Source organism: Medicago sativa, chromosome 2 (genome assembly GCF_051527215.1).
Source record: "Medicago sativa cultivar Bolivia chromosome 2, Bolivia_mono, whole genome shotgun sequence".
NCBI lineage: Eukaryota > Viridiplantae > Streptophyta > Magnoliopsida > Fabales > Fabaceae > Medicago > Medicago sativa.
In genome coordinates, this window is record NC_140750.1 from 78763947 (window position 1) to 78784333 (window position 20387).

Below are 20387 nucleotides of genomic sequence, written 5' to 3' on the forward strand. Positions count from 1 at the left end.
TGCATTGCATGACTCCTAGTAGTTGGTAGTGGCTGATAGGACGCTCTCGATCGGCCACCTTTTGTGTTTCCCTTGTTAGTTAGTTAATGGTTTGTTTTGGTTTTTGCATTGTGCTACTCCTTCTTTTTGAATATTTCTTGTACTCAATATTGTAGGTTCCTCTATTTATTTATTTATTTTTAAGATTTTTCCCTTCAATTTTTTTGAATGATTCACTTTTTTGTAAGAGTTTTTTTACTCTTGTTTTTCGGAACCTAATATTTTTATTAATGAATTAATAGTTTTTTTCATTTTTCTTTCCAAATCTTCTTAATAACATATTTTACCTAAGCTAGGCAAAGTTGATTGAGTAACTTTGCTATTGATTTTTCTAGTTAAGCTTGAGTAACTTTCTAAGATGGCTATTTTTGTATGGAGGTTGTCTATAATAAGATTTTCACTAAGAATAACTTATTCAAAAGGAGGGAGTGTCTAATATTGATTCATTTGTAAATTTTAGTAAAATATTACGTTTTTTACGTAAATAAAATATTACATTTGTTTCCCATTTTCTATCAATATTAATTTTTTTTATTTTAAATTGTAAGAGTATATATTTATACCATTTTTAGAGATCTAGATTAACCGAGGAATGTTGCTGGCTCGAATGTTGTTAGGTGAATGGGCGGTTTGAGGGAGTGACAAACAATTTATTGATGGTGTGGAGTTAGTGCCATAAGTTTCAATCTTTGGCAACAAGACTTCTCTTACTACCATTTTTCTAAGATGCCAAATTATACTAAAAGCACTACCAAAGCACAAATGAGTGTAAAAATAGATAAAACAAAAAGGATACAACCACAATCATAAGACTTAGAGGTGTAAATTTAAGTGGCCAATTTTATTTTATTTTTGAATGGGAGCACCAAATATTTGGAAACCTTACGGCCCTCACTGGGGATTGTCAAGTGAGCACCGGTAATAACAAACAAATTGAACTTGGGAAATTGATCATTCAGAAACTTTCTCAGTCAAAACTTTATATGTGCCACTTTCTAAAAAAATCTTCCCGAAAATACGTTGAATGCTGCCATGAGAAGAGCTTTGAGAGCTAATTAGGGAAGCTTCGCCCCGTCCAAGGTCCAAACGTTTGCTTGACAATTAGTGGGAGAGTGGCGTATTGTGTGCTACCGGGGGTATTAAAGGAAGAGGATCATCTTTTTTGTACTTGTGACATTGCTTGTCTTGTTTGGCACAATATTTTCAAGCGGGTGGGAATCGGGTGATTTTGCCCGAGAATTATCTTGTCTCCTTCTTTCAATAAAAATACGAGAAATATTTAATGTGACTTGAAGACAACTTTCATGACCACCGATTAGTTCATATGGACGTGGAGAAATAAAACTATTTTTTAAGATGATTTTCAATAGTCAAATAACATTTTCTTGGCAATGCATAATTTTACTAGCTTTGGAGATAGACTTGTGTCCAAACCACGTACTTCATCACAGTCTTTAGATAAAGAAATGAACCCTATACAGGTTGGATAAAACTCAATAGTGAGAGTGCTTGCAAATGGGATGGAGATTATTCAGGTTGTGGTGACCTTTTTCGCAATACTCATGGGAGATCGATAAAGATGCATTAGAAATATTGGAGTGTGTGACGTCCTTCAAAGTGAATTTTGGGAATTTACCTTGGTTTAGATATGGCTTGATGTGAGCATATTCCACAAATCATTGTGAAAAATGACTCCATAATGTTGATTGATATGGTTACGAATAAATGCAAGTTTAGGAGGGTTGTTCCTACGTTGATGTATCAATCACCTTTTGATTGTGGATTGGTGTGTCTAATTTCAATATACCTAGAGGGAGGAAAATTGTTTTGTTGATTGGTTGGATAACTTTATACTATTTTTGACTCTTTGAAGTTTTACTATATTAGAGACTATGTCTAGTGAGCGCCATTGACTTGTTTTTTTTATGATAATAGGTGTGAATGTCTGAGAGTGTTTGTCTAGTTTCTTAACAAGTCTTTGGTATAAAATAAATCAACAAAATGATCATATATGAATTAAGGGTGTTTATAATTAAACCAATCCAAATCAAAACGACAAATTATACAACACACGCAAAAAACATAAAATTAAAAATTATTGAATTATTTTTTTTAAAACCACTATGATCGGATTAAATCTTCAAATTTGAATTCCCTTTTCAACTAAAAAAACAAAATCACGCCGCACATATAAGTTTGAATACTTCTTTTTTTTAGGAAGTTTGAATGCTTCTTTATATTTCATCAATATGAAATAGGGTTAATTGTTTAAATTGACTCTGTAAAATACGTGATGTCTGAAAAATGGTCATGTGAAATAAAAAATACATATTCAAAACCTGTAATTTGAGATTCTTTTTATTTTTTACCCTATAATACATGTGTAGTCAAAAAAATTGATATAGAGATTGAATTTCATGATTTTTTTTCAGGCATCTTTAGGATGTTAAAACATGGCTTTACACATAAAATTAGATTTTTCCGACTAGGATTTATTATGAATTTTTATTCCTCATAATTATGAATTTTTTAAACAATTCATAATTAATTTGTATCTCCTTTAAAAACTCCAAAAATTCATGGTGAAGGTTCTTATGTAGTTCTAAGCATGCCTGCAAAATTAGAGAATGAAATTTGACCCGTGAACGTTTACTCGAAACAAATTGTAACTTCGTACGTTTTGGTTGAAAAATTAAAATAAATCGAAACGTCTTTGAAATGCTACGAAACTTTGTAGATCCTTTTATGTATTTCTACATATGTCTCTGCAAACAATCAACTCAAAATTAATAATTAATTCATCCTTAGTTGAAAAATTTCACTTTTTTATGTAAAGTCATATTTTAACGTTCTAAACATGCCTCAAAAAAATCGTGAAAAATTCAAAATCTAAGTAGTTTTTTTAGACTTCAACTATATTACAGGGTTAAAAATAATAAAAATATCAAATTAGAGGATTATAATATGTGATTTTTATTTTACAAAGTCATTTTTGAGACTTCGCATATATTACGGTGCATGTGATTTTAATCATTAGATAAGATAGTTTTCTACTTTTAAACGAATCTCAAAATTGATAGTTCAACCTCATCGTAAATTTCAACTGCATCGCAGACTACTCTGTGAATCTCAACGTTCACGTATCAAAAAGGGAAAATACTTGGGTGACATAATGTCACCGTGACATTAAATCTGGGTCACACAAAGGTGTTGTGTGGTGTGGCCCAAATGTGTTGTATGTGTTGTGTGGCTCAGATGTTATGTGGCAATGTGTGTTGTGTGACCCAGATTTAATGCCATGGTGACATTATGCCACCCAAGTGCTTCCCATCAAAAGGCTACCTTTAACACCTTTTTTCCTTTCAGCACCGAGAAATTAGCTTCAACTTGTTGATTTTGCCTATACGAGGATTAAACTGTTTAAAGCCTAACTTACCTGTTTAAATTAATTTTTTGGATTTTGGACATCGTGTTTACACAACACTTTTCCAATCTACAAGCCAAATAAGGTAACAAAAATGAGTGGTACACTCTGTAATCCAACTGGAAGCAATTTTTGTATTAATCAGTCAAAAGCTTCAAAACTAATTAAGTTGCCTCCAAAGCAAACATGGTAAAGTATGGTTAAAGAAGTTATGATTATTTTATTATTCTTGATCAAATATTTAGGCAACGTTTTGCTGCATTTTACTTTCAAATTATTCAGGACAGTCTTATCTTTTATAAATTAATAATGATGCACTAAGTTCAATTATATTTTATAACTGTCCCTTTTCTCCCCTAGAAGAAAAAAAAAACTATGTCACTTTTCTATTTTATTTCTTCAAACATTTCCATAAATTAATAATGATGCACTAAGTTCAATTATATTTTATAACTGTCCCTTTTCTCCCCTAGAAGAAAAAAAAAAAAAACTATGTCACTTTTCTATTTTATTTCTTCAAACATTTCCATAAATATTTATATACTCAGATGCGATTTGCCAAATGTGTAAACCTATTTAAGTTTTTTTTTGTGGTGACCGGGGTTTGAACCCCGAACCTTGCATATATTATGCATTGTCCATACCAACTGAGTTAAGCTCACGGGGACAAACCTATTTAAGTTTATCAATACATAATAGTTACTTGTTAAACTTGTTTACCCTCTAATTAAAGGGGTAATGTCTAAATTGTTTTATGTATGTTTGGGTGGAGGTTTTGGAAGAGAGTTTTTTTTCTTTTTTAAATTATAAGGACACTATAAATATTTTTTGAAATTGATTTAAAAACTATTGAAGTATTATATGATGGTTTAATATGTTATTCTTTTAAATAAATTAAAAATAATAATAAAATGTATAACAAGAGTACCTAACAATAAAAAATCGTCTCCCCCAACCTCCCAAATCCAACTTCCAAACATATCCTTAAACGATGTGATATTGTAAATGACTTAAATCAATTTCACATAGTCATGAAAATCATTTTAAAATATGTGATATTGTTGTAATGACTCATAAGGTTTTTTAAAAGACTTTAATATAAAGATTTTGTAATTTCAATTCCAATTGCTTTATGCTATACGAATTTAATAGAGTTCAAAATGAGTAAATTGACTTCTAAGATTTGAAAGGACTCAACAAAATTTTAAGCAAGCATTGAAAGAAAAACGATGATAATAATGATATACTAATAAATCCGTAAACAAAATATTTTCAACACACTCTTTTTGAATGGTTAAAATTTAAATGAATCCGCTAAATTTTAGGATCCATATAAACATAATGGAACTCGTATGAATTTCAACAAATGAAGAAGAATGTGTTAGAAAGAGTAAATTTACAATTCTCGATGAAATAAAAATGAAAATGAAATAATAAGATTTGAATTTTACGAATAAAAAAAAGTATGACTCGTATAGTTTTCTCCTCATATTCCTCTTGATCACATTCCTCAAAGAGCTGGGAGATAAAATATAAATATATAAAGGAAGTAAAATATGAGAATCCTCAGAAAATCTAATGGGTTAGGGTAAGACATTTTCTTTTTTTTTGCAAGACTCTCTTTATCACTGGAAATGTGGGGAGAAATACTACTTCTTCTTGTTTTTTTTTTTGGGGAGAAATACTACTTGGTTGGGCATAATCACGAAAAGAAATTATATAATATTAATCAACTCTTTGTTTTTTCTCTTCCATTTTTTCTCTTTTATGTGTGTTTAAAATATTATGCTCAAACTTTATGACGATGCAAGACCTTCTCGGTTTTGGGAGTTTTGTAGGTGAAAATTTTGGAAGGCTAAATATATATTTTAAAGTAACCACCGTAGAAATATGTTAAGAAATCACTTTTTAGAAATATAATTCCGAAAATGTGCATTTAATGTTAAAAAGTTTAAAATATCTAATCAAGACGATTGCACTTTAGGCACTTATATTGATTGCTCTCAGACACCCACCGAACGACAACTAACTATCGTTCAGTACTTTTGAGATCAGTTGTGACACTTTTTAAATCTATTCATCCAATTAAAAAAGTATTTCGAGCAGTAGTTAACTACCGTTCGACTTTCTTAGGTGCCTAAAAAACATTTTTCTCTAATCAATATAAAGTTTATTTTCAATTCCTTTTTTATTTCCTTAGCTTGTGTCAATAGGGTCCAAGTTAGCATGACCATGTTTTAAAATAAATTTGATATTTAAAAAAGAAAAGCAAAATCAAAGGGCATCATAATAAATAACCATATAATATTTTAATCACGCTTAATTGATTATAAAAAAACTTTTTTAGTGTCTGCAACTTGAACGAGACAAATAAATTCTTCCTTCCTTAACCCTCCATCCAAATATACCTCAACACAATTGTATATAACTCGCTTTATAGACAAATTTATCGAATCTTTGATGTTTTTGCATACTACTAGACTTTTTATAATTGGTAAAAAAACACCTTGATTAAATACTACTATAATAGCACATCTCTAGTTTAAAAAATCTTGATTGTTTTTTTTATAAAAAAAAGAATTTGATTGTACAAATTGAATATCACAAAACTTATTTAGATTATACATAAAAAGAATGATTAAGTGTTCCATAAGTACGAATTAAATGCAAAGACATTTGATATATCAGGCTTGCTATTTGTCCCGAAACAAACCTTCCCGAATTTGTCCCGAAACACTAGCACCGTTGGATGTCTTTTTGTTACAATACATGACCGGCTGGCACAATACATGGGTAGGTGAGTAAAAATTTGCCTTCACACAATACATGTCGGGCTGTTATCGGGATACAGCTTTTCGGGATAAATCGCTTTTTCCTTGATATATTATTACTCGAATTCGAAGATGCAGATTATACAAAATAAGTATAACTAAGTGTTCCATAAGTATGAATTAAATGCAAACACATTTGATATATTATTAGGCGAATTCGAAGATACAATTATCCACTTCTTAGCGCTTGAACAATTTAGACTTGGATCAGAAGGCACATGCCATACTATATTGTAGATTAAGTCGGTTACTGAGTAACCTGTATTCACAATACCAAATTTATACATACATACATACCTAGATAGAAGAAAACGCAAAATTTTCTTGATTTATGGTAAACATTGGATCTTTAAAAAGAGGCTAGAGCATTAGAATTTAATGAGACCCCAAATTCAAGTAGAAGTCACATGGAAAGCACGTTGCTTACAACCCAAGTCATAGCGTAATTTAGTCTTTAGAAGGATGTTGAAAGTGCATTGGTGCATGTGAACAGCTCCATGCCTCACTCTTCCGTCACACGGTGCCTTAATGTATGGATTATATTATTATAGATTTTTAAATCTTTTTCTTCCTTTGAAACCCATTATTCTACAATTATTCTACAAGTTTTCTTTCTTAATTTTTATTACACCATTATGATGTGTGGTCGGTTATTGCCACTAGGAGGACAGTGTGTACTGCTATATAAGCAGCAAGATGCAATAAGTTTCTAACCAGTGCTATACCTACACAATAAGCTTAGTAATTATACAAAGAGCAAGAGTAACATTGCCCTAATGGGTAGACTTATGTATGTGGCTTTCCCACTAATAATAGCTTTTGCAGTGTTGAGCTTGTGCCATGGAGCAGCAGCAGCAGCTCCAAAGCCAAAGTTGCAATGGCATCACTATCACAATGTATGCCGCGACGCAGAGGTGTATGTCCGGCACCAAGTGAAGATTCACTGGGATCAAGACAAAAGTATTACTGCCAAGTTACTACGCTTGGTTTACACCGACTGTTTTGTCAATGTATGTCCCCATTTCCTTTTTTCTTTTATAATTTGGTACTAGCTAGTCTTTTCTTTTCTCCATTTTTCAACTTTTTAAGCTAAGAAAGAGACATCGTGTGAGGTTATTGGCTGAAAGGAACTTTTAGGTAATAGGACTAGGAACAACCAAAGGACAGGTTACAAAAACAGCAGACCCTTGAAGCTAAAATATATGCAAGTTGCACTAAAAATATATAGTCGAAACTTGAACCCTCTTGTTGTTCTATCTAAATTCAGTTGTTCCATTTAACTTGGTATTTAGAGTTCATGAGGTTTAAAGCATAGGATTCCATTTAAACTTACCATTCTAAACATTATAAATGAATAAGTTTTGTTTTTTTTTCTCCTGAAACTTAAATCGCTGTTTCGTGGCATAGGGTTGTGATGCATCAATACTGCTTGATGAAGGACCAAATCCAGAAAAAAGAGCACCACAAAACCGGGGGCTTGGAGGATTTGTACTAATTGACAAGATCAAAACTGTTCTGGAATCACGATGCCCTGGAATTGTCTCCTGCGCTGATATACTCCATCTCGCAGCTAGGGATGCTGCTAAAATGGTATTCTTTCAACTAGTCTACTTACAATTTCCTTCACTATCCCCTCCGCAGAAAAATCTTCTCTCAAGGTAGGGGTAAAAGTTGAAAAAACAGTAACCGATTTGAGAATTAATGTCAACAGGCAGGTGCACCAGGTTATCCAGTTTTCACAGGAAGAAAGGATGGCATGAAATCAGATGCTGCATCAGTAGACCTGCCATCACCATCCATCTCATGGCAGGAATCTCTAGCATACTTTAAATCAAGGGGACTGGACGTATTAGATATGACAACACTCTTAGGTAAGGCAAGATTACAATCAAGTAGAAATTACATACTAACAATATGTTCTAAATGGGTGCATGTTTCATATCAACACAGGAGCACACACACTAGGCCAAACACATTGTAGCCACATTGTTGACAGGCTGTATAATTACAATGGTACTGGAAACTCAGACCCAAGCATGGATGCTACTTTTCGAGACACGTTGAGGGGACTTTGTCCCCCAAGAACAAAGAAAGGACAAAGTGACCCACTGGTATACCTAAACCCAGACTCTGGAAAAGATTACATCTTCAGAGAATCATACTATAAAAGGATCCTGCGCAATGAAGCTGTCCTGGGAATCGATCAACAATTACTATTTGGTGATGACACCAAAGAGATCACCGAGGAATTTGCTGCTGGATTTGAAGATTTTAGGAGATCTTTTGCTCAATCCATGTTCAAAATGGGAAATATCAAAGTTTTAACAGGAAATCAAGGAGAGGTACGCCGGAGTTGTCGATACACAAATAAGTGAAACCCAAATTAGCAGCAGGACAAATTGAACGTTTAGTGTGGATTCAGATATGCCCAGTTTAAACATAATTGTCTGTGTTCGGAAGGTAAAAAATAATACGTGAATAAGGGACAAGAATCGTACCCTCTTTTGTCATTTGTAAGATCCAACAATTTAAGTTACAAAAAAATTGTAGTGTGTATGAACCATTATATTATAATATATATCCTTTCTTTTGCCAATTCAAATCATCCACAAAGATTAACTCTGTGGTACCATATAGGCGTATACTACAACAATTCCCTCCCCTGTATCTACCCTCCATTTCTTCTTCTATGCATGTGCTTTTTCCAAACGCCAAATGCTCTAAGTAGTAATAGCATATGTATGATGTTCTCCAGAAATATAAGCTGAACAAAAATTGAAGGAACATTATCTGCATAACTAGTCCAAGCATCCAAGACCGCCAATTTGTCGGACATGGGAGCAACCAGAGTGATGAAAAATCCCCTTGTCAATCTTCTTATTGGCTTAAAGAGGAAAAAAAGATAAAAGATGAAACATCAGCAATGTAAAAATCAAATACTACAAAGGGAAACAAATCTTAACACGATTTTCAGGAAACATCCCCCGCAGAATTAACCTCCATGGTTAAACAGTAAAGATAAACTGGAAATTTCAAAAACAATGATATCTTGCATTCAAATCCGATTTAATCAATTTCCAACAAGATTTCTAATCAATTACAATAATTAATCATTCAATAACCAATCCAAAATCAAATTTCTAGAGAAAGATTCCAGCATTCAATAATTAAAATCACTGCTGAAATATCATGTTGAGATAAAACATAGCAATGTAAAAATCATACTACAAAAGGGAACAAGTCTTTAACATAATCTTCAGGAAACATCCCTCACAAAATAAATCTCCTTGAAACAATAAAGATATAAAGATAAAACAGAAATTTCAATCCAACAAGATTCCTAATCAATTACAACACTTGGCCATTCAATAATCAATCCAAAATCAAATTTCTAGAGAAAGATTCCAGCATTCAATAAATTAAAATCACTACTGAAATATCATCAGCAATGCTGCTAAGCTAGCGAATTGTCAAATGGATATTGCGTGGTGCTAATCAACAACGACGCAAATTTCATTTGCAAACAATCTAATGCAATTAAGTGTGTGAAAGAAGTCACACAATAAGAGAAAAATTGATGAATCCCTTGCAAGGTACTCCCTGTCTCGTTATAATTTTTAGGTGCCTTTTTAGGCATGCACACTTCTTAAGAAAATGATTAATTATGTTGAATTTTATAGTTAAAAATTGTGTATAGCATAAAATACCCATATTAATCTTTCAAAAAAAAAAAAAAACCCATATTAATTAAATGGTTGAAAGTAGTAGTAACTACTAATAGAATAAGGGTCATGCTAACGTGCACTTAGGGTACATGTTAAGGATTCCATAAATAGCAAGTATTTATTGAGAAAAATTAAATTTCAAGTTTCTATGAAATAAATTCGCACAATTTACAAGACAATTTCCATATTGAGTTCCTTAACATGTGCCCATGTTAGCATTTCCAAAAGAATAATTAGGTTGATCAATTAATTAAATAAGGATATTGTTGTAAGAAGTTAATAAATGTTGTCTTGATATTCTAAAGTTGCATTTAATTTGAGACAAAAATATTCCTAATGTGACACTTATAATGAGACGGAGCAAGTATGAAGCAGGTATAATAAATTCCCAGAATCCCTTCAACAGGGATTGGAGTGTTCATTCCATTAGCCACAGCCTTGGCAAAGCAGGTTAAAGGGCTGCACACTTTTCATCTCGGGGAAGAAGCTACATATTTGTTTCAGGTTGTGTTTCAAACAAATAGAAGCAAAGACATATTTGTTTCCTAAGGATCACACATGTGTCTATTAACTTTGTTTACTCCTTATAGCTTTGCCCAAAGCTTTCAGTACAAGAGCCTTGTAATACACTTTTTCCATTAATAATCCTAGCATCAAATTGTGAGTGTAGCATACTTGGAAAAGACCATCTAGGAATCTATGTAAAAGCATCAGAAGTTAAGCGACCAGACAAAATGTAAAGCAGAACAAAGTGAGATTACCTCATAAAAAAGAGTAATGATGACTATGAATGTACAACATCTGGATGGAACTCCAAAAGCAAAAACACTTTAAGCAACAAAGTCTCCCATCCAAAGTGGATAAGTAATAAAAAAAATTAACACCATGATCCAATTTGGAAAAGCATAGCCACACAAGTGTTCCTCAGTTTGCTTTAAGAACATATAACAATGATAGTCCCCTAGTCTCTTTATTCTGCAACACGGTTCTTTTTCTTGGTTACCTGTCAAAGAATTAGACTTCAATTTCACCACAGAAATCTTAGAAATACTGCCTCCAGTCTCAATTATAAGCAAAACTACCTAATTTCACACATATTAAGAATAATGGTTAACCTTTGACCAAAAAGAAAGAGAATAGTGGTTAACCTCGTTGAATTTTCTTGATGTAATAAAAAAAAAAATTTACGAAACTACCAATTCTTTTCATTTAATTTGTATGGGAACTTGTTACATTGAAGGGTATTTTGAAAATAGTAGCATTAGAAACTAAACTTAGGTGGTTTGGGCATGTAGAGGGAAGACCTGTGATTCTGTAGTTAGGAGAGTAGATCGGATGGAGGGGAGTCAGATCACTAGAAGTAGGGTTAGACCTAGAAAAACTATAAGACAAACTATTAGGAAGGATCTAGAGATAAATGAGTTGGAGAAAGACATGGTTTTTGATAGAACACTATGGCATCGTTTGATTCATGTAGCCGGCCCCACTTAGTGGGATAAGGCTTGGTTGTTGTTGTTGTTGTTGTTGTAGCATTAAATAGAATAAAATTAGTCAGTTTTTGCTTATATTTAGGACCATAAAATGAAACATCTTTTTGCTTATATTTGAGACCGGAGTAATATAGATAAAAGTAAGGTATATGTATTTGGAGGGAAGATGGTTCTAAATGGCAATGCATTATCACATAAGAATAAGAAAGTAGAGAGCAACTGATTTGAATCTAAATTTCATCTTGCATGAATATAAAAACATCAGAGCCAGACAATGCATGCATTGCAGTTCATTAGAATTAGATGAAGCAGACCAATAACAATACATAGCAGCTGTACTTCAACAAGTTAATGCGATCATTAAAAAAATAAAACAAGGATATTGAACATTGCCAAACAAAAAAAGGCAAAAAGTTAGCAAAAGAAATCATTTCCCTCTTTATGAGTAGAAGTAGAGAATATTAACTAATTTAGGACTTACCTTGTTAAAATATTTCTTTCGGAGTTTGATTGCTGTTCTTATGCATCTTTTTACATTGATCTCCAACATATTGTCATTGAAAATCTGTAATATTTAGTTTTGAATAATTAAATTAGAAAATGCACAATATCCCTTAGCTGATTTCTTTTTTTCCTTCTTTGCATAGTGAATTAAAGAACTCCGCATGGAAGAAAAAACAAATTAAAAACAAAGTTGCGAACACATCTCATAAGTATATGTGGACATCATTAAGTATATGTGTTGGTTTTCAAGTAATGAGTCAGGACAATCAGCATAGAGGGACTTAAAACTGGACAAAACAAAAGAAGATAAACTGAGCATGACCAAAAGGAATAAAATGCAAAGAATAAAAATATCGGCAATAGGGTTTCAGTTAGACAAATAATAATCCCTTAGCCAGGTTAAGGGAATCATAAGCTCACAAATCATTTGAAATGTAAGAACTGAGAAAGTAATTGAGAGAAAAGAACTAAAGCTACTATTAAAATGGAAATTATCAACTTTTAAGTTTTAACTATAACAGGAACAAATTATAATCACCGTATAAAAAGTAAAACCAGACACATTAAAAAATGACACCAGGATATGCCATTATTGCACAAATGGCCGTGAGAAACATCTAGATACAAAGTGCTTAGCAGAATAAAGATTCACAAACAAACAAAAAATCTATACACTTTCAACATATTTCCAGATCAAAACATAATCCAAACCAAGGAACCCTACACCAGACATGATAAACAAAAATAAAAGTGTAATTTGAGAATATAATAATTATAAATTTAACAGTAGTTATTAATTGCAGGGTAAAACCAAAAGATCAATGCACTTGCCTTTATCATATCATCGAACGAGTTGGTTTCTCGAACGATCTTCTGGCGGTTTAAAACAAGAATTGCTGCAACACAGAATGTGGCTAACTCATCGTTTCCTTTACTTGCCAAGGAGGAAATAGTTCTCGTTTGAACTCGACCATTTCTTGACCAGATATTCCTTGCCAAGCCACAAAAGGTATTGGATGTTTGCAACTTCAATTTGACATCACATACAGGGTGATCAGTGTTCACATGATGCGGCTGCGGGCTGGCTTTTGTGTTGTCATTTTCATTATGATTTGACTGTGAATCACTCTTGATACTATCATCATCAGAATCAGCAACGGCTTCTTTAATATAATTGCTTGAGTCTCTGGGAAGATGTAATTCCAATGCTTCCAGACAATTCTCCTCTAACTCATATGCCCAGGATTCATCAAAGTCAGCTGCCCACATCATCTGCATTACACAAGATTACTGAAATCATGTATTGACAGACTAAACCAATGATGTGTCAAAAAGGTACAGAATATTATCTATTTCACAATTACAGGCATAAATTTCTTTGCAACAATACTTTCAAATCCATATACACAATGTTGTAATAAAGCACTATCTCATTACTATTAAAAAACGGTATGATTATTTTGCTAAGACGCCAAAAAACTGGATCAAATCCATACTCACGAGGTATGGAAGCCCAATCTCTGCCTTTAAATTGACTTATTGTAACAAAACAAATCACAACTCTACCTCAAAAAAACAGCAAAACTAGATCTGTGAGTTTTTGTACCAATAGCGGTTAATCTTAAAACTAGGATCATATTTCACTACTAGCAACTACGTCTCTCCAAGCAGAAGCAGACACACAAGATATGTTCCTCTGCCATCACTTTCTAATTTAATTTCAAAGGCTTGAAAAAAAAAAAGTGAAGGGGGACTAAACATGTTTTTGGTTGATCCACATTTTCAATTTTTCTTTCCAAACAAATCCTCCATAAATCATTTTGTTTACCAAATGTACTCTATTACATGTCACCGTTAAGTGCATAGGTGGCATAAAAAAGAAACGACTAATATGTAAATAATAAAGTTATTGAGAATGCATTCGTAAATTATGATATTATTTAGGAACCAAGAACATAATTAAACCTGAGCAATTGACGGTGAAATGAAAGAGGGAAGCATTTGGTAAGTATAAAATTAAGGAGGTCTTGTTTGAAAACAATCGAAAAAGAGGGAACCCGGTGAGAAAATTGTAATAATTTGGGAACAAAAAACATTTAAATTAGTTAGCGGGATTTTTGTGTGTGGTGAGGGGGGCGTTGGAAGCATGTGGCACGAACCTCCCACATTGAAAGAGCCTCATTAAAAGATAACTCTCTCCGAAAGAGAACTAGCAACATACGAAATGCAAAATGAAGGCTTTCAGCTCCAATTTTTGACAGGTGGGCAAAAAGTTCTTTGTCTGACAGCTCGAGAATATGCCATAATGCTCGCAGCTGCTTCATCACCCTAGTTGGGCCTTCCATTTTAAAATTCTCTCTCTGAAGTTATGTCAAAGAAAACAAGTCAGTCACTACAAACAAAGCTATGTTCTTGAATCTTAGCCGAATTTGCAAATACCATTCTCCTCAAAAGCATCTCAAAACACCAAAATGCATCTGCGTTATCCTCAAAGATTACAACAAAGGGAGACAGCAAATCACTCATACCTAAAATTAAATGGCCAGTAAAACGAATGTGAGTTTTGGGTCCAAAATCAGTGTAACAAGAATCCTACATCGGCAAGAAATTTACAGTTAAAACATAACCTTGGCAATACCCCGTAGCAGGATCAACCCATGCATAAACAGCAAGGATATCTGACATTCTAGCTAAATTTCTCCTGTCCTCATAGAATTCAAGATGATTATCGGTCCTCACAACATCAACAACTAGAAAAAGATTAAGCTAGTTAGCAAGAAACGATAACAGAATAAAACATGCTGTCGTCAAGAACAAAACACAGTATACAACTTATATACCTATCCTGTGCAAAGTCCAAAGCCATTCTGATACTCTATCGTCACTGGCAGCCCATCCTTGAGACATCGAGGCACTTGCCATTGCTGGCTGTGGTACATCTGATATTTTTAGTTGATTTACCATAGGTGTTTCATAAACTGGATTGTCAGATGGAAAGTCTGGTTCTTCTTCATCAGGTGAAGCGGTTTCAATTTCAGAGTTTACAGGATGGGAGGTAGTAGGAGGTTGGCCATTTGATTCAATAACTAAGTCTATGTTGTTGTTGATATGGAAGCTATGCATTCTGTCATCTTCAAAGCTTAGTTTACGCTGTGTAGAAAGTTTATTGCCATGCTCTGTGCCCGAGTTTTTATCTTCACCGTTCTTTTCAAACAGATTGGTGACAGGTAAAGGAGGAAAATCAAAATTACTGTCTATCCTATTATGTGATCCATCTGGTTCTCTCCCTATCTTTGGGGAACTGCAGTTTTGATGACCAGAAAAATCAGAAGCTGCACTATCTGTACTTGCTCTCGAACTAACTAGGTTAAGTTGGTCAGCCCAATCATCAGACCTTTCATGATGGTCTGTGTTTGCTGCCTCTGCACAAATAATGCTCCTACTATGACATTGTTCTACTTCAACATTATTATCATTTGATGTTGACCTTTCTAGTTTAGCTTCAATTTTGCGTTCATCCTTAGAGGAGGTCCTCATATCCATAACTTTGGAGCCAACAATATATGCCAATGAACCAGTCCCCACACTTGAATGCATTGCTTGACATTGCTTAACCAGGTCCCTATAAAGCTCCCTGCAATGGTAGTTTCTTGTGGTTGTCAATAAGTAATAACTACATATTCAACAATCCAAGAAAGGTGCTATATACAGTAGCTGAAACAAATCATGTCTCCATTGAAAGCCAAAAGGATTTTACAGTCATAGTTCTATTGACACAGTTACACAAATAGTTGCCTGCCAGATTCCAAAGGAATGCATTGTTATGGGTCTTTGCATAGAACCTAGTCATAAGTTTAGACACGGGAGAAATTGTCTTGTAGCCTATAGCAAAACATGAATAAAAGACTAACAAAGCCCCTCCTAGAATAACCAAAACGGAAGAATAATTGATTGATTTTCCATTAAATAATCCACGCCCTTAAAGTCTGTCCCTAATAAAAGAATGACTTCTGATTGATAGGGTCTCGTCTAATCAAGGAAATAAATCCTAAATTATAGGATCAATCAAGGATTCTGCATAATAAAATCCTAATCCATAAATAAAACATCATAAAATTTTAAAGAAACAAAAAACAAAAAAAAATTAAGCTGGCCTAAAGGCTGGCAGCATTATTGCTGTTGTCTTCCCACAGAGGCATCCACAACTCCACATCATGAAATCATTGACATATGACCACATTCATCGATGACAGAAATACTGTTCTAACTTGTGACTTTCTTGGCTATAGACAATAGCTTCAATACTCATGACATGCAAAATAGCCATATATAATATCCAGGAAATACTAGAGAAAAAGAAATTAAGGAAAGTGGATTTATCTGTACCTTCTAGCTGCTCTCAACCTTGTTCGATACTCAGCAGTGCTGCTCAGTGCATAACATCCTAGTAAGAACTCCCAAACTTCGGGTCTAATCGATGGATCTATACCCTAACAGACATGGGAGGAAAAGGAAATGAATCAGTGAAGAACAAAAACTCCTATAATAGCCTCGATTTTAGAAAGAAATTTTCAGTTTGCATGTCTGATGACTCAAGTACATATGTATATTTTTTATATTGATGTAAAAAAAAAAAAAATTAAACTCACAAATTTGCTCACAACTTAAGGGAGGGTTTACGTTTTTTAGTTATATTATATTACTTCAATGAAACCATGAATGTAGCCTATTGTTATGAATCTATGATTTAAAATGGACTAGACCCAACAGCTTAACTCCAAAAATTAACTCAAGGGAGAAAAAGCGCAAGCCATGATAAGGAGTAGTTTGGCCATATACCTAGCCGAAGTGGGATCACAGTACGCCTTACTTACAATATGCAGATTACATGACTAAACATCTATGTGTAACCTGACATCAAGGCTGAGATACACTCTTGTACCAAAGTAGAATTCAGACCAAAATACCACCAATTTAACCGCAAAAACTAGCTCAAGCAGGGAGCATTGCCCAAGTCAATATAAGGAGTATTTTGAACATATATGCCTAATGGACGCGGGATCTAAGCACCTACAGGCTACAACTGAAGGGATGATTTTTATTAAAAAAAAATCTAGAAGTTAGTGATGTGTTGCTTGTTGAATATTAGATCTGCATGTCATCTGGGTATATTATACAGTAATCAGAAAAATTAATAAAAGCCATTTTATATGAAGTTAATAAATATGATAAATAAATAAATAAATAAAAAAGCAACTAATTAAGCCTCAATTTCTTTATGCAAAGCAAACAAGTTAAATGGGTTGAACCTAGAATGCATTCAATGTACTACATTTTATTCAATTATTATACTATATAATATCTATCGTTAAATATGATAGACTGGATGCATTTTTTTCAGGGCCTTCATTGTACCATATTTTGATCATCAAAAGCAATCCTCAATAAAGAATCTTGACATAATGAACTCGTCAAACAAATTGTTAGCAAGGTAAGAGTCGTATTTTATTTGCAAATGTTTAAAAACAACAGCTTAATGATTTAATTAAATTTATTTTCAAAAACAAACTTGAAGTAGCCATGATTCTGGCATGGTGATGGGACACTGCAAAAGCTATTGAATAGCTTGACAAGAACCCAAAAGGTGAGAAGGACTCGCGCTTATGATGAGCAGAGAGTGTTATAGCTGTACAAATGCCAGTTTTCTAAGTGCATAAATTCAAGTATTAAAGGAAGCATGAGCCTTGCCTATAAATGAATTGGTGATAACTTGGACCCACAACAACATTGTGATCGCAAGAGCTAATTGTTTGTTGAAAAAAGGAAGAAAACAACGGATGCAGCACCTAAATGTATAATACTTAAGGGACAAAACTTTGTCCAGGACCATTAAACCCAGAAGACAAAAAAAACTCTGCCCAGGACCCCATTCCATTCAAATAGTTCAAACTCAGACTTTGCTTATGGGAAAGTGAACCCATCATCACACTCAAACCGTTAGTATTTTCAATCCAATAAAACATGAGAAGGTGCATAAAATTCACAAGCATGCAGCTTCCTAAGTTGAACATGACTATGGTGATGTTGATTAAGGTGGTTTTATATATATATATATATATATATATATATATATATATATATATATATATATATATATATATGTCACAAAGAAAAGAAGAAAAACAGATTCAACTTGAATAACAACATACCCCTAACACAACCAATTTCAGTGCCTTCCGGAAACCAGACACCTTTCCTTCACTATCAGACAAGGCTTGCCATATGTCCGGCTTAAGCATTCTGTTTACCTGCTTCAAGATGGTAAGAGTAATAAAAATCATTAAAAAAGTCGTTTTATGACTTTTTTTTTCTATTGTAAACAACAAGACCCCCTCTGATGCCCAGTGTTTCAAATGAGAGGTCAATATGAATATCCGATAAAAGCAATGCTAGCAACACACTCTAACACTCTATATATGTGTGCCACCAATTCGGGAGATAGGTACCACTAAATAAGGTCTTTTGAGTTGGGTCGAACCCAAACCTACAAAACTGGCGCGTATTGTTAGAAATGTCTCCCATTTCTAAAGCCATTTGCAGGCTACATCTCATCTCATATGGGATTTTTAACATGTCCTCTCATGGCCAAAACTGGACATCTGGAGCATGACCTGATAGTGGATGGCCCAGCGAATCTTGGATAGGTTCTAATACAACAACAACAACCAAGTTTTATCCCACTAAGTGGGGTCGGCTACATTAATCAAATTACGCCATGATGTTCTATCATGAACCAGAGGATAGGTTCTAATACATAAAATTTTGGGTTTAACCTAACTCAACCCTACAAAATCAGCTTGTAAAGTGAGACATGTCTCTCGCTTATAAAGTCATTTTCTGGTCATATCTCATCGAATGTGGCACTCTTAACATAAGAAATGAGACCCACATAATTTATGGGGTCCGCATGAAATTTATCTAATTGTAGAAAAAGTGTTGTTAGAGAGTATGTTGCCCGCACTTTTCACCTATAACTAGTCTCTAGTATATACAAGAAGGACCTTGAAAAATTCAATTGGCCTTGAAGTTCTAGGGCATCGTTAATTGATGAACTAACACGCCAAACTACAAAAAAAAAAATGCATTACAATTTACAATGTACAACACACACGCTCGCGCGCGCGCACACAGACACACAATGTATGAGAAATGAAAGCAAAGCAATTAGTAAGACCTAGTAGATTGCTGCAGTCTTACAGTTACAACACAACAACCTTTACAGGAGAGTGAGAAAGGCAAGGCTCTCGAATATCGCGAACGAACGAGCTCACTTTTCGCAAATTCACAGTACCAGCTTTTCCACAACTCCATTGCTTGCTGTTATTATTATCTTCCCCGTTACAATACATCACAAACTCAACAATGTCAAAACCCTAAATTCACACTTTCATTTCATTCCTACAAAAATAAACATTATCATTTTCATTAATTCCAAAAATTAAAGTATAAACAACAAAAACAACATAGCATTACTTGTAATTAGAAATATATACATATAAACGTAATATTAATTAATCGATCGTAAAAAATGACGGAAAATGAAAATGAAGATTTTAAAAGGAAATATAAAAATATATATATATATACCGAAACGCAAGGATCGAAGAAGAATGATTGAAAGTGGTGAATGTGAATTAGAATGATTGAGATCTGAGAAAATTGAAGTTTATAGATTCAGAAAGAGAAGAGCGAGCTTCTTCTTCTCCATGCTTCTTCCAATAGCCATTTTTTCCCTCTAATTATAACACTCAATCAATGAAAATACCGTTTTTTTTTTTTTTTTTTTAATAATAATCAAAATGAAATTACCGTTTTTCTTTCTTCTTTTATTTTATTAATTGAATATATTTGATTTTTATTATTGCTGAATTCGAACTTAAGATTTTTTGTTAAGACGAAAGAGGTTCATTATCCTCTCAAATCTAAATGTTTTTTGAGTTAAATATATTTAATTTATTTAAATGAACTTTTTTATTGTTTGAAAGATTAAATTTAATTTACAATGTCGATGTTTTTTTTTTATTATTTGTAAAAAAAAACATTTCAATTTAATGCAAACTCAGATTTTTACAATTGAGTTTTTTTTTATATTAATCCATAGATTCTTAAAAAAATATATCTTAATGACTTGGAGAATTTGGTCAAAAAATACCTAAAATTTGATAAAAAATTATCTCACGCAGAATTATAATTATGAGTTTGGGTGGTCGTATGAGAACAAAAGGAGAAATGAATTTTTCAATGGGACTTGTTACTACAGCCAAAGGCTGCTAGTTCTAAATAAACAACAATTGATAAAATATGTATTGGTGAA

General features: G+C 33.1%; 2 protein-coding genes across 7 annotated transcripts; one reads left to right on the forward strand and one right to left on the reverse strand.

The window, feature by feature from the left end:
* The first annotated feature begins 6921 nt into the window (after positions 1 to 6921).
* On the forward strand, positions 6922 to 8890 carry LOC146951103 (putative peroxidase 26). Its single transcript, XM_085747073.1, has 4 exons — positions 6922 to 7304; positions 7702 to 7884; positions 8006 to 8165; positions 8245 to 8890. The coding sequence occupies exons 1-4, from the start codon at positions 7071 to 7073 to the stop codon at positions 8667 to 8669; spliced, it is 1002 nt and encodes a 333-aa protein (XP_085603199.1). The 5' UTR covers positions 6922 to 7070; the 3' UTR covers positions 8670 to 8890.
* On the reverse strand, positions 8770 to 19781 carry LOC146951104 (uncharacterized). 6 transcript variants are annotated; one of them, XM_085747068.1, is made up of 12 exons: positions 19661 to 19781; positions 19288 to 19471; positions 18223 to 18321; positions 16400 to 16503; positions 14854 to 15647; positions 14641 to 14763; positions 14453 to 14541; positions 14173 to 14373; positions 12845 to 13285; positions 11991 to 12074; positions 10781 to 11022; positions 8770 to 9178 (listed from the first exon to the last, which is right to left on the reverse strand). In XM_085747068.1, the coding sequence occupies exons 2-11, from the start codon at positions 19420 to 19422 to the stop codon at positions 10990 to 10992; spliced, it is 2103 nt and encodes a 700-aa protein (XP_085603194.1). In that variant the 5' UTR covers positions 19423 to 19471; positions 19661 to 19781; the 3' UTR covers positions 8770 to 9178; positions 10781 to 10989. The 6 variants fall into 6 exon arrangements, with proteins under 6 accessions (XP_085603194.1, XP_085603193.1, XP_085603196.1 ...); XM_085747067.1 differs by having other exon boundaries at positions 18223 to 18324; XM_085747070.1 differs by having other exon boundaries at positions 19271 to 19471.
* Between the last annotated feature and the right edge of the window lie 606 nt (positions 19782 to 20387).